Genomic DNA, 23,139 nt, shown 5'->3' with positions numbered 1-23,139 from the left:
GTGAAGGTATGCCAGATGGTTCAGATTATATTGAACTCTAGCGTTTGCCGGGCTGGGTTAGAAAGGTCAGAGACAGGAATTTCTTTCACCCTGGTGAATGATGAAAGCTGGCTCAACATCTGTACATTATTAGGCATGCTGAGTAGCCTTTGTAAGCTCTGGCATGAGCCAGATATATTGTAGTTTAAAATGCTTAGAAGAAAATACTATTTAGAGAGAGAGAGGCAATAGATTAGTATTTACAAGTTTTTGATATTAGAATATGTCTTATAAGAAATACTGATTCTGTGTAAATTAATAATTCTGTGTGGAATGTTTGTTCAACTCTCTGTCTGACGTTCTGAGTAGGGCTGCAGTGAAGAGATCAACATGTGGTTTGACTTAGCCATAGTTCTGGCTGGTTCAATGTATAAGCTGATAGGTGAAGAGGTCAGAACTAGTCAGCTCTCTTCTCCTTGATTAATTATAGCTAAGTGTAGGACTGGCCTCCTGAAAGTATATCTGTATGCTATTAAGTAAGACTGACTTTTGACCTCTTTAATGAATGCCAGAGTTTAGTTAGCAGTTAGTATGAACCAGACTAGGAATATGAGAATAATAAATGTAAGAATATCCATTATCCTCTAAGTGAACCCAGGTTAAGCTATAGATGAGAAATCAATCATAATAACATGTAAGAGTTCTGGAGACCAAATGTCTGGCATGAGGGGCCCCAGGTCACAGGTCAGTTTAGGATGTCTGGAACCTATGTAACTGATATTTTTAAGGTAATGATTGGTTGAGGCAAAGTGACCAATCTATTCCTTAACCAATTGGAGAGTAAGGGGGGGCTAGGCTAGGAGGGGGATAGAAACAGTATTTAAGTAGGAGCAGAAGCAGTTTACGTCAGAAGGAGCTCAGAAGAAAGAGAAGGACAGAAGGAACAGACAGAAGAAGGAGAAGACAGCATAAGAAGAGAAGCAGCTGAGACAAAGACACAGAGAGCTGAGAGAAAGACACAAAGAGAAGAAGAGACTTAATGCTGATGTCCTGCTTTGTTTGCTGGCAAATAAAGAAGATTTTTCTCTCATACTGGTGTGTGCTGTCTGACTCCTGAAGCATCACAAATTCCTATCTCAATTCCTGCAACAATTCTTGGTGGCAGCGGTGGGATGCATCCTGCATTAATCCCAGCACCCAACTGACTGGAGAACATTCGCCGGGTATGTATTCTGTATTTTGTATTGTAATTCTAGCTAGAAAATTGTAAATCAGCCCCTCAAACAAATTGAGGAAGGAGAGCCTGATCAACTCTCAGCGAAGGCCCTAGTACCTTCTAGTCGCGGGGACTAGAAGCGAAAACGCTTGAGCTTATCTGTATTTGAGAAATCTGAAATTGTTGGGTGGGATTTTCTGTATGGAATGTGTGATGCGTGAATGATTATTGAGTGCGGACTTCTTATAGCTGCATTTCCAATTAACGCGAGTTCAATTGGTCAGCAACGGAAGGAAGCGATTGCTGTCTGTCTACCTAGTGTCTCAGAGTGCAGACCCCTTACTGCACTTTCAAAAATTCCCTCCCTTTTTGTGTGTTGTAACTGTAAGCATTATGGGTGGGACATCATCTAGACAAATTGATACCCCCCTAGATTGTATGCTTAAGAACTTCAAAAAAGGATTTTTAATTAATGACTATGGACAGACTTTAAGCTCAAGTACTCTAAGAACCTTGTGTGAAGTTGAGTGGCCATCTATGGGAGTGGGGTGGCCCCCTAGTGGCAGCTTAGATATTGAAGTAATCCGGAAGGTCTACAGTATAGTTGTAGGAGAACCAGAATATTCTGAACAACTCCCTTATATAGATTCCTGGGACAGCCTTGTGACTGACCCTCCCTCCTGGTTAAAAACTTATATGGGATCCCCAGTAAAATTCATGTTAGGCCGTGTTCAAAGAAAGATTAGAAAATCTAAACTAGAAGAGGGAAAGAGCCCTAGGAAGCCTACCACCCAATCGGTGGCTTCCGCCCCTACCCTGTCTGAGAAACCCATACTCTCTGATGACCCCTCAGACCTTGAGCCACCACCTTATGGCCCATTGTTGGGGTTCCGTGCTACCCCCAGAGATCCACGCCGTCCAGCCCAAGCTTCTCCAGCACAGGCTTCTCCGGATAGTTCTTCCCCTCCTGTGCCAAACCTGCCACACCCTAGGTTGGACTTTTCACCCAGTCTCTACCCTTCTGTGCCACATCCTCTCCTGTTAACTTCTGAAGACCCGTTTTGGTTCCACTCCCTGACTCCTCAACTCCCGACAGCCCAGCCTCTCCTTCTAATACCCCTACCCACTCATCAGGGGCCCGGCATCCCTTTCAATGGACTGACTCACCTGTGACCACCTCTCAGTCTATGAGTACCCCTCCCCATCCCTCAGGGGTTCAACATACCTCCACTGAATGGGTTAGACCCGCTGCAATCACCTTTGAGCATGATAGGAGGGTAGCTCCTAGCTCTACCTCAGGTTCTATTCCCACCTCCTCGAGAGTTCTGCCCCTCCGCCAGGTAACTACCACTCGACCGGATCCTAATAATCAGGGTCAGGTTATACAGGCACAGGCCTATCAGTATGTACCCTTCACAACCACCGATCTCCTGAATTGGAAGACGCATTACCCCTCTTATACTGAAAAGCCTCAGGCAGTGGTGGACCTAGTGGCTAGCATTATGGCCACCCATAACCCAACCTGGACTGATTGTCAACAACTTCTCCTGACCCTCTTCACAACTGAGGAGAGGCGGAAGATTTTGCAAAATGCTGAGGCCATCACGCGAGAGCGTGTCCCCGGGGGGACACAGGACCCAGAGGGATGGGTTAGAGCTCGGTTTCCTCGCGCAGCTCCAGATTGGGATCCAAATGATGGGCAGCACTATGAACTGTTGTCTGGCTATTGCCGGGACTTACTGGAAGGTATGAGGAAAGGCATAAAGAGGCCCATTAATCTGGCAAAGGTCTCTGAAATTCTCCAAGGGGCAACTGAATCCCCTGGGGCCTTTCTAGAGCGACTAATTGAAGCCTACAGAACATACACCCCATTTGACCCTGAAGCCCAAGAAAACCAGAGAATGGTGAATAGTGCATTGGTGGCCCAGAGTATGCCAGATATCCGGAAGAAGTTGCAGCGTCAGGAGGGATTCGCAGGGATGAATACCACCCAGCTAATTGAGATCGCAACCAAGGTTTTCATTAATAGAGATCAGGAGGTGCGCCGAGAGGCTGACCGGAAGATGCAGAAGAAGGCCGACCTTTTAGCGGCAGCCATTACTAATTCCACCCTTAACCGAGGTCGACCTCTAGCTAATGGGAAGCCAAAGTGGGATCCCGGACCACCAGCCAGGCCCCGAGATTCCTTCAATCAATCCCGGCCAAGGGGGGAGAATCCCAGACCAAGATTGGAGAGGGACCAGTGTGCCTACTGTAAGGAAAGAGGGCACTGGAAAGATGAATGCCCCCAGAGGCGCCAGGGACTGAGAAGGGGACCAGGAGATCGAGGAAGCCGAGGCCGAGTTCGAGAGGGAAGATATGAGCCTCCTGAATCTGACATCATCGGGATAGCAGAGATGGCAGAATGGGACGAATAGGACAGACCGGGTTCCTACAAACTGGGCTCCCAGGAACCTATGGTCAAGCTAACTATAGGGAGCCGCTCAATTCCATTCATGATTGATACAGGAGCTGAACATTCTGTTGTGACAGAGCGATTAGCGCCTGTGTCTGGAAAAACTGTCCGAGTGGTGGGAGCCACGGGGGTGCAGAACCGGAGGCCCTTCCTGACAACCCGTAGATGCCAATTAGGCTCACACATAGTCACTCATGAATTCTTGTATATGCCAGACTGTCCAATCCCTTTGTTAGGCCGAGACCTGCTGTCCAAGCTTAGGGCCCAAATTTCCTTTGACTCTGATGGCCAGACTTCAGTCTCCTTTCGGCCCCCAACATCCAGCCCTAAGGGTATATTGAGTTTCTGCTGCCCTCTTGAAGAAGAATGGCGGCTGCATCAGTCGCATGGCCAAGTTGACCTACCCCTGGCAGACAGCTTTCGGGTTAGTGGGGTATGGGCAGAAGATAATCCCCCAGGGTTGGCCCGAAATATTCCTCCTGTACATGTAGACTTACTTCCAAATGCCCGGCCAATCCATCTTCGCCAATACCCAATTCCCAGAAAGGCTCTGGAAGGGATTCAAGCACATTTGAATCGTTTGTTATCCCATGGAATTATTCGTCCTTGCCAGTCTCCATGGAATACGCCACTATTGCCAGTTCAGAAGCCAGGGACTGAGGACTACCGGCCAGTCCAAGACTTACGAGTGGTCAACAAATCCACTATCTCATTACACCCTGTAGTGCCTAATCCATATGTCCTGTTAGGATTGATACCTTCTGGAGCTACCCATTTCACGACACTAGACCTAAAAGATGCCTTCTTTTGTATTCGGGTGGCCCCAGCCAGTCAATTGCTTTTTGCCTTTCAATGGGAAAACCCAGTAACAGGAAGGAAGCTTCAGTATACATGGACCCGTCTGCCACAGGGGTTCAAGAATTCCCCCACCATTTTTGGGACTGCCCTAGGACAAGATCTTAAGACTTTTAAATCTGAGCCTTCCAGGCGAGTTTTACTCCAGTATGTAGATGACCTCCTGATTGCAGCAGTGACCCAGGAAGAGTGTTTTGAGGCTACCAGAGAATTGCTGGAGCTACTCTTGGATGCAGGCTATAAGGTATCACGCTCAAAGGCCCAACTTTGTCAGTCAGAAGTGAAGTATCTGGGCTTTTGTATTTCCCAGGGAAGTCGGAGACTGGATGCTAGTAGGAAGCAAGCGGTAGCTGCAATTCCCCAACCCAAGTCTAGAAGAGAAGTTAGGGAATTCTTGGGAGCAGCCGGATTCTGCAGAATTTGGATTCCAAATTTTGCATTGATGGCGAAACCCCTTTACCAAGCCACAAAGGGGGGTGAAAAGGAACCATTTGAATGGGGACCTACTGCTCAACAATCCTTCATTGCCATAAAGAAAGCCCTACTCCAAGCCCCTGCGTTAGGCCTTCCTGATGTGGAGAAACCTTTCTCACTGTATGTCCATGAGCGACAGGGGGTTGCTCTAGGTGTGCTGACCCAGATGATGGGATCCTGGCAGAGGCCTGTTGCATACTTGTCTAAACAGCTGGATGGAGTGGCTAAAGGATGGCCAGCCTGCATGAGGGCCATTGCAGCAACAGCCTTACTGGTCCAGGAAGCTGATAAGTTGACCTTGGGGCAAGAACTGGTTGTTAAAGTCCCCCACGCAGTTCTCACCCTCATGGAGTATAAGGGCAACCACTGGTTTACAAATAACCGCATGGTTAAGTACCAAGCTAGCTTGTGTGAGAATCCACGGATACACCTGGAAACAGTGGCTACATTCAATCCTGCTACTCTTTTGCCAGCATCTGAGGGACCACCGGATCATGACTGTATCCAAACCATGGATGAAGTGTACTCCAGTCGACCAGATCTTAAAGATGTTCCTTGGAGGGACCCAGATGTAATTTATTTTACAGATGGAAGCAGTTATGTGGAGAACTCCAAGCGACTGGCAGGCTATGCTGTGGTGACAGAGGACAAGGTGATAGAAGCAAGAGCCCTGCCCCAAGGAACTTCAGCCCAGAAAGCAGAACTTGTGGCCCTCATACGAGCTCTGGAGTTAGCAGCAGGACTGGTAACCAACATTTATACTGATTCTAAGTATGCCTTCACAACCCTACATGCTCATGGAGCTTTGTATAAGGAAAAGGGACTCATAAATGCTGCAGGCCAACCTGTTAAGTATGGACCCGAAATACTTCAGCTGCTAGAGGCTGTGTGGGCCCCTAAGAAGGTAGCTGTCATTCACTGCAGGGGACACCAAAGGATAGATACTCCAGTGGCCCGAGGGAACCGCCATGCTGATCGGGTGGCCAAGGAAGCTGCTCGAGGACCCCCAGCAAGTACTGTGACTCCCCTGTTCCAAATCCGATTGCAAGAATGGACACCTATGTATACCCAAACGGAAGAGAAATGGGCTCAAGAAGAAGGTGCAGTAAGGAGACCTGATGGCTGGTTACATCTCCCTGATACCAGAGTTCTGGTGCCACGCCACCTAGCTTGGCCTGTAGTGTCTCAAGCTCATGACCTATCACACTTAGGGAAAACAGCACTAGCCCGTCTACTCAATCGAGTAGTGGTGCTGGAAGGATTGGATAGTCTGGTTGCCACTGCCTCTGCCCGATGTACTCTTTGTGCCCAGAATAATGCCCGCCAGGGACCCCGTATTCCACCAGGAGTTCAGTCTAGAGGACTAACACCCTTTGAGTCCCTAGTTATAGACTTCACAGAAATGCCCAGGAGCGGTAGGCTCCGATACCTCTTAGTTATGGTCTGTACCTTTTCTGGGTGGGCGGAAGCATATCCTACAGTCACTGAGAAAGCCACAGAAGTAGCTCGAGCCCTCCTTAGGGATGTCATCCCAGGTATGGACTGCCCCTTGCCATAGGTTCAGATAATGGTCCTGCCTTTGTTGAAGCTACACTTCAGGCCCTGTCCCGCGCATTGCGCATTACCTGGAAATTGCATTGTGCCTACCGTCCCCAGAGTTCAGGGCAGGTTGAGCGAGCAAACAGAACCTTGAAAAATAGCCTAGCAAAGATTTGTCAGGAAACCCAATTGAAATGGCCACAGGCATTGCCACTAGCCCTCTTTCGCCTTCGATGCACCCCAACTAAAGGAACAGCCCTCTCTCCCTTTGAAATTGTGTATGGGAAGCCCCCAGCCATTTTACAGGGAATTAAGGGAGACATAGGGATTTTAGGGTCTGCCCAGGTGCAGGAGCAGGTAGCCCTCCTGGGTAAGATAATTTTTGAGCTTCAGTCTTATGTGAGAGAAATAAACCCTGTCCCCTTCCAGGCTCAGGTACATTCCTTCCTGCCAGGGGATAGAGTTTGGGTGAAAGACTGGAGGCTCCAGCCTTTGGGGCCCCGATGGAAAGGACCTTTTACTGTTTTGCTTTCTACCCCTGCAGCTGTGAAGGTCGCAGGGATTACTCCATGGGTCCATTGGTCTCGAATTAAGTCTGCTGACCAGACTGAGCCCAGCACGGATCAGACGGAGCCTAGACAGTGGAGAGCAGAAAGAGATCCAGCGGAGCCATTGAAGTTGCGCCTGACCCGAACCAAAGAATCTACTAGCTGAAAAGAAGGGTCAACTGCATACTGCAGGAGCGGCTGAACTTCGGCTTCATACTGAGACTCTTTCTTGCCCAGATTCTGGCTTTCTTGGAATTTGAGAGCTTGATCCTTATCAGTTGAGGGTCTATCCCAACTGGTATAAGAACTCAAAGACTGAGAACACTATATGAGAGTAATCTGTGATTAGCACAGACTGTTGAAATATTATTGCTTAATTAGTTTGCTGTATTTGTTTTAGATTAGGAAGAAAGAAAATGTTAGTAGTTTGGATGCTTTTGTTGTTTTCTACTCCTTGCCTCCTTGTTCCTAATACCCCAACTCGCTCCAACCTTTGGTTACACTCTGTCCAGGAACTAATTAGCCAGGCAAAGATTACTTCCCCTTGTATTGTGTGTTCCCGATTTTCTCCTTATACCACAGATGTCCCAGCTGTTCCTGTTCCTGTGCAACTCCCAGCTCTTATACCTCCCTACTTTTCGAGTTCAGGTCCTTGGAGCCAGGATTATACTTGGTGGTCCTTTTATAATGCTACTTCCCCCTCTGACTCTTCTCTAAGGCCAGTTTTTACGTCTCCCTATCCAGCCTCTGGAGTGTTTTGTTTAACAAGAAGCATCTCAACTGTTCTTCCCATTCCCTGTAACTATACTAATGTTCTCCCAGAAAAAGGAGAATCTGTGTGGGTAGTTTCTCCAGGTACTCCTATGTGCCCTGCTACCATACCTGCAGATTATGACCCAGGTGATTATCTGGCTCCTAAGCGTACCACTGAGAAGACTATAGTGTCCAAGCTTATTTTCTACTTTCATAAGTCCCCGGGGTATGAAGAGTTACTAACAAATGAGCAGCCTGTCACAATTGGGGATTGGCGCCTATGGTGTGCAAAGTCTCCATTTCGTCTTCGTTCCCCCTGGGATAGGGGCTCGCATTATGGGCACCCTAAGTACCCTGTCCAGCCTGAGCCAACATTTATTGGGAACTTTCCTCACCCTCTTCTTGGTCATTACTGGCTCTGTGATAATGTCCTCCACATGATTCTTCCCTCCACATATGATTTTTGTGTATTGGTAACCTTGAATTATTTTCCTAAAGTTATTCCTCTTAAGCCACTATCCCCGCACCGCTCTAAGCGAGAGGCTTTGTCCTTACCCTCCTCCGTTGCCACAGAGGATGAGGCGATTGAATTAGCCCTCCAGTATATTAACTCTACTTATCCTCTGACTAAAAAGAGACTTGTAGCCCTTTCTGCCACGGCCTGGATTCCAATTGGGGGCCCGGTAGCGGGTATTACTGAACTAGGTATGGCTACTCGGAGACTTCAGTCCCTACTTCATGTTCTAGTTCATGAGCTGAACGTGGTAGTCAATGCATTGCAGGATCAAATTAATGAATTAAGTATAGTTTCTCGGTATAACCGTATGGGCCTTGACTATCTCTTTGCAGCCCAGGGTGGCCTCTGCACAGTGCTAAATTCTTCAGAGTGCTGTACTATTGTCATAAATAGGACGCATGTGGTTAGGCATGCCATGGATAAAGTCCTACAGTTGGCCAGCCTTAATGTGGAGGATTACCGAGGAGGATTAGACCTTACCTCCTGGTGGTGGTCATTGACCTCCTGGATACGTCCCTTGTTCATTTCCCTAATAGTCTTAGTTTTAGCAGGGTTGTTGTTTTGTTTCCTGGCCTCATGTGCTTCGGCAGTATGCCGTCGGACCTTAACAAGTAGGGTAATGGTGGTTCATAAGTCTATTCCCAGTTAGGATCACTATAATCTCCAGAGTTTGAGTTGTGAGACTTATCTCTGCATAAGCTGATTTTAGTCTCAAAGGGGGGAATGAGGCAGTGGGCAAAGAAAGTGTTAACTCTGAGAAATGATATTAAAAGCTTGGTCAAATTCTAACGTTTTACTTTGCAACTAAAGTGAAGGTATGCCAGATGGTTCAGATTATATTGAACTCTAGCGTTTGCCGGGCTGGGTTAGAAAGGTCAGAGACAGGAATTTCTTTCACCCTGGTGAATGATGAAAGCTGGCTCAACATCTGTACATTATTAGGCATGCTGAGTAGCCTTTGTAAGCTCTGGCATGAGCCAGATATATTGTAGTTTAAAATGCTTAGAAGAAAATACTATTTAGAGAGAGAGAGGCAATAGATTAGTATTTACAAGTTTTTGATATTTAGAATATGTCTTATAAGAAATACTGATTCTGTGTAAATTAATAATTCTGTGTGGAATGTTTGTTCAACTCTCTGTCTGACGTTCTGAGTAGGGCTGCAGTGAAGAGATCAACATGTGGTTTGACTTAGCCATAGTTCTGGCTGGTTCAATGTATAAGCTGATAGGTGAAGAGGTCAGAACTAGTCAGCTCTCTTCTCCTTGATTAATTATAGCTAAGTGTAGGACTGGCCTCCTGAAAGTATATCTGTATGCTATTAAGTAAGACTGACTTTTGACCTCTTTAATGAATGCCAGAGTTTAGTTAGCAGTTAGTATGAACCAGACTAGGAATATGAGAATAATAAATGTAAGAATATCCATTATCCTCTAAGTGAACCCAGGTTAAGCTATAGATGAGAAATCAATCATAATAACATGTAAGAGTTCTGGAGACCAAATGTCTGGCATGAGGGGCCCCAGGTCACAGGTCAGTTTAGGATGTCTGGAACCTATGTAACTGATATTTTTAAGGTAATGATTGGTTGAGGCAAAGTGACCAATCTATTCCTTAACCAATTGGAGAGTAAGGGGGGGCTAGGCTAGGAGGGGGATAGAAACAGTATTTAAGTAGGAGCAGAAGCAGTTTACGTCAGAAGGAGCTCAGAAGAAAGAGAAGGACAGAAGGAACAGACAGAAGAAGGAGAAGACAGCATAAGAAGAGAAGCAGCTGAGACAAAGACACAGAGAGCTGAGAGAAAGACACAAAGAGAAGAAGAGACTTAATGCTGATGTCCTGCTTTGTTTGCTGGCAAATAAAGAAGATTTTTCTCTCATACTGGTGTGTGCTGTCTGACTCCTGAAGCATCACAAATTCCTATCTCAATTCCTGCAACAGTTTTTTAGGCAACGTTTGAGCCTAAACCATTCAAAAAGTAAGAGGACTAGGAACATGGGGTTTTGCCAGTTCATTAAGCCCTAAAAGTAGTGCAGGTTCTCCAAATATCCCCCTTGTACTACTAAAACTTCCAGTTTTACAGCTTCTGAAAGTTGGCCCAAAATGTCATTTTTGCTCAGGCGACATTTTGCAACCCTTTACTTGAGGTCCCCTAGAACCTCCAATTTTTAGTCTTTTGAACTAAAGTTTTGCACAGCTTAGTTTTTTATCATAAAGAAACTATGTACCAAATTTCATCAAAATCTGAGATGGTGAGGTGGGGACCCCTGGTCCACTTGACACGGAATGACTCAATTTTAAGGGTTCCCCCCCCCCCTCATTTTTATACTTCTCACAGCAGTGGCATGCCCAGACAATTCAAGTACCTTTGCACCCAGGAGGGCATTTGGCCCCAGCACTGCTCCTTTTACCAGAAGGGGTCACCAGAATAGCAGTAGCCATCTTCCCTCTCATGAAACCTTTAACAGATCAGGTTTTGTGGCCTCTGATGGTCACAAACTTTCCACTGTTTATCTAGCCAAAGTAAAGGAAAAATACATGTTTTCCCCAATCCTAGAAAAGTTAGTCCAGATATATAAGTTTAACCTAGATTTCTTTTCATAAATGTGATAGTAGCCATCAGCAAAGGAATCCAGAAGATCTACCACCAGATGCCTTAGAGAACAAATATGCTATAAATACCACCATAAGACCCAGTTCTTAATTTACAAGACACCCGTATCTATAAACCCCCACAACCTCTGTCTACCCATTCAGACTAAAACTACTAGTCTACAGCACACAAAGGTCATCACTGAGCTCTGAGATTTCGAATAGTGTGCTAATCATATTTCATGCTAATATCTAAACAGATTTCTCTTCTTCTCTATCCTGAACATACCGGGTTATATGGATCCATAGACGTCTTCATACGAGGTTCTAGAAGATTCAAGGATAAGGACTGCAGAACATACAGATAATGAGCCATCTCATCTCCCATAGATTCGGAACTGTGGATAATTTTCTAAACAAACCAACAGACACATAAAAACATATATTATATAGTGCATTATAAAAGATGCCTTAGGCGGTCAAGGCACTTAGATATGTATGTTGCACTGATTTTGTAGTCAACATATACACCCTATTTGCCTTTACAAAACTGTCTTCACCAAAGCTGCTACACACTTACATCTGCTACAGTGTAGGAGTAACTTTGTGTAGGTATATGCTGTTCAGAACTGGCACATTAGTGTACTTTTATTATGCTTATTATGTTACTACAAAAAAGATTACATACCTCACATAAGATGAAAACAATAAACGTCAAATATATGCACAAAAAAGGCCAATTTATAAAAGAAGTGAGATCAATTGCTGGACTGAATGAATGGAACAAATTGCCACTGGAAATCAAAATGCATGAAAATGTGATTTCTTATAAGCACTTATTGAAGCAGCACCTGTTTTGTTTGGCTCACAACCTGATTTGATATACTTGTTAATTCTGAATTTCCTTAATTCTGTTTTTAAAGCTGTTTGTTTTTATTTGTTTGTATTTTTATCTGCCTTGGATAAAGGCAGAATATAAATAAATAATTCCAAGTCTAAATCTAAATCCACAAAAAAAGCACAAGAGGATATATAAACAAAAAAGAAACTTAAGAGATCAGAAATGAACGCACACTCAGCAACCCACAGCAAAAAAAAAAAAAAAAAAAATAACTGGGTTAATATTCCAAAGAATTTACCTGGACAACAGTATCCTCTATCCGGTTAGATGCTGCTAACCAGAATATGCAGTTCTATGGCTGATGTAAGTGCACGCACCTAAGCATGTACCTAGCCGGTTATGCTAATGTTACACAAAGGCAAGAAGGCATTTAGTCTTCCTTTATAGAATAGGTGCCTATTATTTAGGCACACTGTTATAGAATTATTGCACATAGCACAAGGGCAGAATATGGGCAATCATAAGAACAGACGTGGAGGGGCATAATCGAAAGGGGTGCCCAAGTTTTCCTGAGGACATCCTCGCAGGACGTCCCAGCGAAGGGGCGGGGAAACCTGCATTATCGAAACAAGATGGGCGTCCATCTTTTGTTTTGATAATACGGTGGGGGACACCCAAATCACGGAATTTAGGTCAACCTTAGAGATGGTCATCCCCGATTTTCAGCGATAATGGAAACTGAGGATGCCCATCTCAGAAACGACCAAATGCAAGCCATTTGGTCGTAGGAGGAGCCAGCATTCGTAGTGCACTGGTCCCCCTAACATGCCAAGACACCAACCGGGCACCCTAGGGGGCAATGCACTGGACTTCAGGAACTGCTCCCAGGTGCATAGCGCCCTTACTTTGTGTGCTGAGCCCATCAACTCCCCCCCCAAACCCACTCCCCGCAACTGTATACCACTACCATGGCCTAAGGGGTGTAGGGGAGCACCTACATGTGGGTACAGTGGGTTTGTGGTGGGTTTTGAAGGGCTCACATTTACCACCACAAGTGTAACAGGTGGGGGGGATGGGCCTGGGTCCGCCTTCCTGAAGTGCACTGCACCCACTAAAACTGCTCCAGGGACCTGCATACTGCTGTCATGGAGCTAGGTATGACATTTGAAGCTGGCATAGAGGCTGTCAAAAAATATTTTAAAAGTTTTTTTTAGGGCAGGAGGGGGTTGGTGGCCACTGGGGGAGTAAGGGGAGGTCATCCCCAATTTCCTCCGGTGGTCATCTGGTCAGTTTGGGCACCTTTCTGAGGCTTGGTCGTAAGAAAAAATGGACCAAGTAAAGTCACCCAAGTGCTCGTCAGGGACGTCCTTCTTTTTTCCATTATCGGTTGAGGACGTCCATGAGGCACGCCCCAGTCCCGCTTTCACTACGCTTCCAACACGCCCCCGTGAACTTTGGTCATCCCCACGATGGAAAGCAGTAGAGGACGCCCAAAATCAGCTTTCGATTATGCTGATTTGGGCGACCCTGGAAGAAAGACGCCCATCTCCCGATTTGTGTCGTAAGATGGGCGCCCTTCTCTTTCGAAAATAAGTCTGATAATGGGTCAGACCAATGGTCCACCTAGCCCAGTATCCTGCTTCCAGCAGTGGCCAATCCAGGTCACAAGTACCTGGCAGAAACCCAATTAGTAGCATCATTCCATGCTACAAAAATCCCAGGGAAAGCAGTGGCTTCCCCCAGGTCCAACTTATCCAAATTTTATTTATTTATTGCATTTGTGCCCCACATTTTCCAACCTAGTGGTTGGTTCAATGTGGCTTACAGTAATTAAAAGTAAATCAGTTACATGTTACACAGCCATGTGGAGCGATGAAGCCTTGCTCCATTGTGGAGCAATGTAAGTCTGGTTGCGTTCAGTCCTTACTCATGATTTTGGCGTGTTTACCAGTTGACTAAGTGAGTTTGTCAAAAAGGAATTTTCTGAAGAAGTGGGCCTTTAAATGTTTTCTGAATGTTAGGTAATTGTTCATGAGCTTTAGGTCTTTCAGTAAACTCAGATACGCTAACTACCGTTACCACATCCTCCAGCAATGAGTTCCAGAGCTTAGCTATTCTTTGACTACAAAAAAAATTCCTCCTATTTGTTTTAAAAATATTGCCATGCAATTTCATTGAGTGTCCCCTGGTCTTTGTACTTTTTGAAGGAGTAAAAAATCAATTCACATCCACCCACTCCACACTACTCAGGATTTTGTAAACCTCAATCATATCCCCCCCTCAGTTGTTTCTTTTCCAAGCTGAACAGCTTAACCTCTTTAGCTTTTCCTCATATGGGAGCAGTTCCATCCCCCCTCTATCATTTTGGTCACTCTTCTTTGAACCTTTTCTAATTCCGCTATATGTTTTTTGAGTAACCACGACCGGAACTGAACACAGTACTCGAGGTTAGGTTCCACCATGGAGCGATACAGAGACATTATAATATTTTTGGTCTTATTTTGCATCCCTCTCCTAATTATTCCTAACATCCTGTTTGCTTTTTTGGCCGCTGCCACACACTGGGCAGCAGATTTCAGGGTATTGTCTACAATGACACCTAGGTCTTTTTCTTGAGTGTTGACTCCTAAAGTGGACCCTAGCATCAGATAACTATGATTCAGATTATTCTTCCCAACGTACATTACTTTGCATTTCTCTACATTAAATTTCATCTGCCATTTGAATGCCCAGTCTTCCAGTTTCCTAAGGTCTTCCTGCAATTGTTTTGACAACTTTGAATAGTTCTGTGTCATCTGCAAATTTAATCACCTCACTCGTCGTTCCAATTTCCAGATCATTAATAACTACGTTAAATAGCACCAGTCCTAGTACAGATCCCTGCAGCACTGCACTATTCACTCTCCTCCATTGAGAAAAATGGCCATTTAACCCTACCCTCTGTTTTGCCTTCTATCCCATGAAGCCTCAATTTTCTCAGGAGTCTCTCATTAGGGACTTTGTCAAAAGCTTTCTGAAAATCTAGATACACTACATCAACCAGCTCAGCTTTATTCAAAGTTTATTCACACCTTCAAAGAAATGAAGCAAATTGGTGGGGCAAGAGCCCCCTTGACTGAACCCATGCTGACTCTGTCCCATTAAACCATGTTTGTATACATGCTCTGTAATTTTATTCTTTATAACAGTTTCCACTGTTTTGCCTGGCACTGAAGTCAGGCTTACTGGTCTGTAATTTCCCGGATCACCCCTGGAACCCTTTAAAAAAATGGTGTTACATTGGCCAACCTTAAGTCTTCAGGTACTATGGACAATTTTAATGACGAGTGACAGATCACTAGCAGCAGATCAGCAATTTCATGTTTGAGTTCTTTTAATACCCTGGGATGTATACCATTTGGTCCAGGTGATATATCACTTTAACTTTTCAGTCTGGCTCAGTACATCTTCCAAGTTCACCAACATTTTTTTCAGTTTATCCACATTGTCACCCCTGAAAACCATTACCAGTACAGGTAGATCTCTTGCATTTTCTTCTGTAAAGACCGAAGCAAAGAATTCATTCAATCTGTCTGCTATGGCCTTCCCTTCCCTGAGTGCTCCTTTTGCTCCTTCCTGATCTAACGGTCCCACAGATTCCCTCACAGAAGCTTCTTCATATTCTCTTTTAGCCTTCTTTATCAATGCTTTTCATCTAGCTTGACAGTGCTTATGTTGCTTATTTTCTCCATTCGGATCCTTTTTCCATTTTTTTAAGGATACTCTTTTTGATCTAATACTGTCTTTCACCTCACCTTTTAACCATGCTGGATGTTATTTGCTCTTTTGTTAATACATTGAATACATCTAGTCTGGGCTTCCACAATGGTATTTCTAAACAACATCCATGCCCAATTTAAAGTCCTAACCTTTGTGGCTGATTTTTTCAGCTTCTTTTCCAGATAATGGTAATATTCAGGCTGTTATCTGAATAACTTAGGACAGATAGAAGGCTGCCCTAAATTTTCTGGGTAAATCTTCCAAATAGCAGGCTGAACATTGCCACTGTCTGGATAAGTTCTGATAATGAACAGCACAGAGAGGGTCCAAAGTAAGGAACAAAGTCCAAATAGCAAGAAGAAGCACCAGGAGCCTTCAAAATCAGGACACAATTTCTTTAATTATGTAACTTTAAAATCAATTCTTTCCTTAATGACCCAACACGGGCTGTGTTTCGGCGTACAGTGCCTATGTCATAAGTCAATTAGTTTGTGACTTCTAAGAAGCAACAGAACTTTCACCTTTGAAGATGACAAGTTGAGTAATTGTCAAACTTTCCATTCAAACTTCCTTCTTATTTACTCCAGACAAAACCCAGACAGGATTCTCACACACAGTTGTGTCTCTTCCATGCAAATTAAATATTCATTGTGGATATCCTGAAAACCTGACTGGCTAGGGTGCCTCCAGGTCCAGGTTTGGGGAACCACTGGCATAAGCATATGCAGCACCAGCATTCAGACACCAACATGACATGAACCAGATCCTCTCTCAGCAGTCTGCCGAATCTTGACTGCTGTTTATTCAGAGTGGTTATCCACCAGGAGCAAGTGGTAGAAAGCAAGAGTTGTTTGTCAACATGAATAGATTGGCTTCTCACCTAAACTACTACTACTAATCATTTCTATAGTACTATTAGACGTACGCAGCACTGTACACATTATTGAAGGCAGTACGGTGTGCCGAGGGTGTGTTTCCAAAGAGAAATGTGAGTCATCTTATCTTGACCACATGCCATGTGGATGATTGTCAAGATGAGCTCCCCATGCTCAGTTTGAAGCATCTGTAACCAGGACTAAATAATGTTGCCATGGTACAAAGAATATGCCAACTGCTAAAGCTGGGTTTGTAAGATTACCACTGTAGTATCAGGTGCAGTGGGGGAAGGGAAGAAGGATGCAAGCGTGAAATATTGAAGCAAATAAATTTGGAGCACTGATTCCATTAGAATTTGAGATACTACTCCAGATACCTCATTTTTAAATGGATAAAGGAATGCCATTGAAGCATATTTTCAAAGCACTTAGCCTTCCAAAGTTCCATAGAAACCTATGGAACTTTGGAAGGCTAAGTGCTTTGAAAATATGCCTCATTGTCTTCTGCCCCAGCATCTGGCAGTATGCTCTGGCTGTGACACTGAGTGTTGACTGAATGGCACAAACCTGTGCCATCACAGTCTGGGTTCTGCCTTCTGAATGAAAAGGCTTTGGATTTAGAGGTGTTTAAGACTACTGCTATTAAAAATTGAGGTAAAGGAGGGCGGGCGGGAGGGAGGGCAGTGGGGGAGGTGTGGGTGGGGGAAGGGTCAGGGAGGGAGGGAAGAGGAGGGAGAGGGGGGTAAGTAAGGCAAAAGAAATTTACAATCCATTGGGTGCAGAGAATGTAAGAATGGATCAGATACAATGTGCATATATAAAAGTGTCCTTAACAAAGGAGGGGACTATTGGTGAAGGGCTATCAGACACAAGGCCCATTGCGATGTATTATCTTGAATTGTCTTATGCCTTCTATAATAGGTTTTCATTTGAATTGTCGTTGCACCTACTTTATACTTTGGAAAGTTTAATAAATAGATTCAACATAAAGGGGGGGATATAAAACACGGGGAGAGAGGGGGTTAAAATGATAAATGTTTGAGGACTGTCAATAGTATTACATATTTTTTACTATGCTCCAGCCCTGTGAACTGTAAGATTGCTTTGAAATTGCTGTGCAGAGGAGAAATTGTGTTTTATGACTTGTCATCAATAAAAACCGTTAAAATATAAAAAATTGAGGTAGGCTGGATCTAGGGCGGACTTTTGAAAGTTGATAAGAAACCATAGAGACTAAAGAAGAGCAATTGTTTTCCTAAGGAGAATTAAGGCGTGTGACTGACTGTGTCACCAGAAGCTCGTTGCCCAAACACAGGAGTAGTAGATGACCTTGCCTATGAAGGTGCACAACTACCACTATGAAAGCATCTTGAAAATACCCAGGGGGTGACCACAAGTCAAAGGGGAAGACTCTGTATTAAAATAATTGGATTGAAGGATAAACTTGAGGTACTTTTTCTAACAAGAGTGATTTGGAATATTTGTATAAACATCCTTGAGATTCAGCATACACATCCAATCTCTTTACTTGGACAGAGGAAGAATGGAGGAGACAGTGGTCATTCTGAACTTTTGCTTTAGAAGGAAACAGTTGAGATCTCTGAGATCTAGTGTAGGATGTAAGCATCCTGTCTTTTTCTGAATGAGAAAATATCTGCAGTAGAAACCTCAATTTATCTCCTGTGGTAGAATAGGTTCTATGGCCTTGATTTGGAGCAGGTGGATTCCTTCTTCTAAAAAGCTGAGATGGACAGAGGGTGGTCGGCTGGGGGACAGCTGAAGAAAATAAGCCAGTAGCAATTCAGAATTATAGAGAGAACCCATGCATCTGTTGCAATCCCCTGCGAGGCCAGAAAGAAAAACTGAACCTAACATCCCCACAGGCATAGGCGCCCGGTATAAGAGGCTTGGACCGGCTAAGCCTCCCCTGCTGTGCTCTGAGAGGTTTAAATTGTTGATTTACCTCCATCCTCACAGCAGGAGCTGCAGTGAAAGCCCTCTAGCCTTGTGTAACCAATTGTAGAAATTGGTTTATGGTTTGTTTACCCTACTGCTGGGGGGGGGGGGGGGGGTTGGCTAAGTTGCCAGGGAGATATTTAAGGAGGATGACTTCCTGACCTGCACTGAGAACAGATAGCAGCAGAATCGGACAACCAGACAACAAAGATAGAAAAGATCATTTTATTTTCATTATAGTGTTTGGAATATGTCCACTTTGAGAATCAGGTGCTCAACATTAAAAGTTTATATTTATTTACTTATTTATGGCATTTATCCCACATTAAACATGAATTAGGGTGTTTTGTGGCTCTACATGAGAATTGTGATGATATGATCCCTTGTTTCATATTGTTGACGGTCTGCATTTTCCGTATGGATGGTGTATTGGTGTATTAGGTTCTGCCCAGTGTAACAGTAAGGTTCTGAGTGTGTTTTTGCACAAAGTTGTGCATAGTGTTTTGCAGTTGAGCGATTGTGCTTAGAATATGCTTTGAGCAACCACTTTATTCTTTGACATATGATACATATCTAATATCTAAATTTAATAAAAGGTATTGTGACACTTATTTTTATTTATTTATTTTTTTCTGTGTTTTATCAGACAATTATGGATTTAAGCTTCACCCCTGGCCCCACCCCTAACCCCACCCCCTTTAGCCTCCCCAAACAGTTGGGCCACCGACCGCCTATGCCCCCAGGCTGGGTAGGATAAGTATTCTGCAGGAACTAGAGGCTTGGAACATAGTGAAAAAGAAAGCAATTGATTAGATTGAGCAGGAACCACTTGTTTAGGTCGAATACTCTCTTCTTGCATTATTTTAGGGCAACAGATCATTATTTGGTGGTGGCTGTTCTTGACAGAAAAAACCTCATGTGATAATAACAGCCATACGACAGTGGTTGTGGACAAGGCTGAAATTGCTGAGAGATAATAAAGTTACTTCTGGGTAATTTTGTGCAACAAAATTCAAAATATATTTGAAAATTCTGAAAATTGTATTTGTAATTTTCTTGTGCAGAATTCCCCCACTATAAGGGCTGGCATCTTCTCCACCCCCCCCACCCCAGGCGCACATATCCCCTAATCACCACGACACACACACACACTATCCATCTTGCTTCAGCCCTCCCCCTACGGCATACACCACCCCATCCACCTTGCTTCAGCCTTCCCCCTATGCTATGCACCACCCCATCCACCTTGCTTCAGCCCTCCCACCCATGGCATATACCACACCACCACCTTGCTTCAACCCTGCCCCCATGGCATATACAACTCCATGCACCTTCCTGCAGCCCCCTAACCCTTTTTCATGGCACACACACACACACCCCTTCATCCACTTTTTCCAGCCCCCCTACACTTACTCAATCCACCTTTTTCCAGGCACCCCCTCCCTCTCTGCCTACCTGCACTTGCATCACTACAGCAACTGCATCACTACAGCAAGAGAGAGGGGCTGCACAGCTGAACACTGGGCTGGTTTTAACTCCTCCTCTACCATTCTGGGCCTGACTGTTCCTTTGAATCACAGAGGCCTCCATACAGTGTTGCGGCTTAAAGGAACTACTGGAGACCAAGGCGGCAGAGAAGGTAGAAGCAGCTTGATGTGTGGCTGTGCAGCTCTTTTCTCTTGCTTCACTGTAGTGGTGCATGTGCAGTTAGGAAGAAAGGGAGGGAGGCAGCCAACTGGAAACGGAGCACATTCAGCAGATTGTACAGAATTTTGAACAGAAAATGCAGAATTCTATGTAGTCTGTGGACAAGAGAAATTCTGTACAAATTCTGTATTGCGCAGTAGCACAGAATTCCCCCACGAGTGTAAAGTGTACAACAATGATCTTTAACCATGACTAAGTTATTTTTTATTTTATTTTTTCTTTGACTGAATTTCCAGCACAATGGGCATGTGCCAACCTGGTCTGGACATCCTCACACAAGGCAGTAGTTCAGATCCATTAAATGCATCTGTTGGAACTGCAGAAACAGAAAGTTCTGGCCAAGGGTTCAAAAGCAGTTTAATCTGTTCTGATGAGGTGAATGCCACAACATAATCTTAAGATGTACCAAAGTGAAAAAACATTACACAAAACTATGCATAACAATGTAACTTGGGTGTAACAAGGTGAAAACTATGAATAACAATGTAACTGGGGTGTAACAAGATGAAAATATTTACATAGAACTATGCATAAAAATCTTCATGGTAATCAAAGGGGATAAATAGGCACTAAAAACTTCAACAGTATACATTACAAAAATTATAAAAGTAATAAAAAATTTAATTTAGGGTCACGTGATAATGATCTGTAGGCTACTCCTCCTAAACTCACTCTCTTTTCTCTTACCTTTGGAGGCAATCCTCTCCCAGAGTTTTGATATTAAAACAGTGTGGGAGGGTACAGTTGTTATGGTATAAGCCAATTGTCAGAATTAAATATGTAGCAGAGTTATTGATTTTATCAATATAAAAATGCAGCTTTTAAAAGATGTATTGAAACTGCATTTCAATACCTTCTTTCCCCTTTTCCCTGGGAATTTCTGGTAGCAGGGCTAGTCAATTACAAACACTTAACAGAGACAAAAGCTGGCTGGGAGGGTCACCAAGACATCTCTAGAGAACAAAAAACTGAAGCCGACAGAGAGACTCCTATGACTCAAATGACAAAAGAAACTCCACCTATCACAGCAGACTGAAACCCTCAAGCCATAGAAAAGCCATTTGCCAGCAGATATCCAGGAAACATGTGACCATGCTTCCCTGCAAACTACAATACCCAAGATCCCCTGCAAACTACAATACCCAGGACTCAAGGAACATTATAAAAGCCTGGAAACAGCCCAGCTCTCTCTCTTGGGAAGCTCGCTTGGGACCTGCTGCTCTCTCTTGGAACCTGATGCTCATTCTTGGGACCATGACCTGCAGTCCACCTGCCTCTGCCTCTGCCTCATGCTCATCAATCTTCAATGGACCACAGCATGCTGTGTAACAAAAAGACTGCTCTGTGAGTTATAACTTTTTGATCTAGACCTGCTACCTGGCTTTAAGTGCAGATTCTCTGTAAGACCCTTACCTCTCGTTTGCAATTGTATTTTTAAACAAACACTTTTGAAGCTAAAAATATAGTCTCTTTGTGTCCTGGGTGCATAACTTTAAATCTGGAAATGCAGGACACTACATTTCAACAGAGATAATATTTAATTCATTGCAATTGTGATTATTGTTGCTTTAATCAGCAACTGGTGGAGAAATTTTAGCGAGTGCTCTTAAAATATTCCCCTGCTCCTTGTTCTTAAATATCATATTAGGACTGTGACAATTTTGTAACATTTTTAATAGATATTAAGAACATTTAAATTATTTCAGGTAACACAGTCACATCTTTTTTCACAGTTGGAGGAGTCTGCAGCATGATAATGTCAGCTAAACCACCACACAAAGAGAAGTAATGCTCCCACATAGGGGATACCAAGATGACAGACTTAACAGACCCTTGCTCTCCGAAAGCAGGAGCACTTTGGACCGCAGAAGTCACGGCTGTGGTTGAAGCTTCCCTTTGGGGGTCAATTTCAAACAGATTATAGAAAATCTAAACTGCATGGATGAGAGGATGGAGATCATAAGTTAGGACCTTCATTCGCTGGCTCTTCACACAGAGGCAGATGTCAAGTGGATGGCTCAAGAAAATAAACGGCTTAAAACACAGATGCAGTCTCTAGAGGATAAGTTTGATGATATCGACAACAGAACTGCAGGAACAATTTGAGGTTGGTGGGCTTGCCGAAAACTACTTGGATATGGACCTACAAGGATTCCTGAAATTTTAACTGGTAAAAAGCTTCCAACACCAGGGACTACAGGACTCTTGCGGATGGAGAGAACACATAGGATAGGCCCCAGCAAGACTACCTTGAAGGCATGGTTGGTACATTTTCCAACCTCCTTACCTATGCTCATAAAGAGGAAATACTAGAACATTGCAGGGAGACAATAAGTTGATGTACCAGGAGAATAAGTCCTCTGCTTTCAAGATTATTCTAATAGGGTCTTTGGGATGCCTGATTTGCATGAGACCTTGCAATAGGATTGAAGTGTGGGGCATGAGGAATACTGGATTTAGTGTGCAGTGTAGATGACCCGACTTCAATTATGGATATAATTACTTAGGTAGCACAGTCTTCTGAGGGACCTTCTTTACCTGCAACGCCAAAATTGTTGTGTAGCGGGTAACATTAATGAGGCAGAGGATGTGATCCTGCTGGTTCAATACTTTATTGGCAGAAGAATCAGGAGGTCCTGTTTTATTATTCTAAATAAAAATCTTTAACTTGCTATGGGCAAGTGCAAGTTACCATGTGTCTCCATGAAGGCAACTTGATTACAGCCATAGGGATACTATTATTTCCTTTTCTTTTCTGTCTGGGCCTTTCTTATTTTTACGATTGTGTCCTTAAAAGCTCTACAATGCTGTGGCACACAGTATGGATAAACATAAGTGTTATGTGTTTGGTAACTTTTGTTTCTCTAGGAAGAGCTGTACTGCTTTATTGCCTATTGGATGAGTTGAGATACTTTAATTGTAGGAAAATTTCCTCTTGCAGCATTGCATCTTAAAGGAGAGACACATGATGTTCCACTTTATAGATGAGTTTGTGTTTATACAAGGGACAAGGGCTGTGTTGTAGGCCAGCTTTCAAATTGTAGAGGAGAGTGCCCTAGAAGGCTATTTTTTT

At 43.9% G+C, this 23,139-nt stretch overlaps 1 protein-coding gene across 1 annotated transcript in view; it reads right to left on the bottom strand.

The window, feature by feature from the left end:
- The window catches only part of ELMO3 (engulfment and cell motility 3), a 987,719-nt gene that overhangs the window by 607,618 nt on the left and 356,962 nt on the right, over positions 1-23,139 (bottom strand). Inside the window, exon 11 of the mRNA XM_030203739.1 lies at positions 11,218-11,340. Coding sequence (XP_030059599.1) covers positions 11,218-11,340 — 123 coding nt within the window. The remainder of the gene's footprint in view (positions 1-11,217; positions 11,341-23,139) is intronic.

The sequence above is a fragment of the Microcaecilia unicolor genome, chromosome 5, assembly GCF_901765095.1.
Source record: "Microcaecilia unicolor chromosome 5, aMicUni1.1, whole genome shotgun sequence".
Lineage (NCBI taxonomy): Eukaryota > Metazoa > Chordata > Amphibia > Gymnophiona > Siphonopidae > Microcaecilia > Microcaecilia unicolor.
The sequence above is the reverse complement of the archived record's forward strand: the minus strand, read 5'-3'. Positions and strand labels throughout refer to the sequence as shown.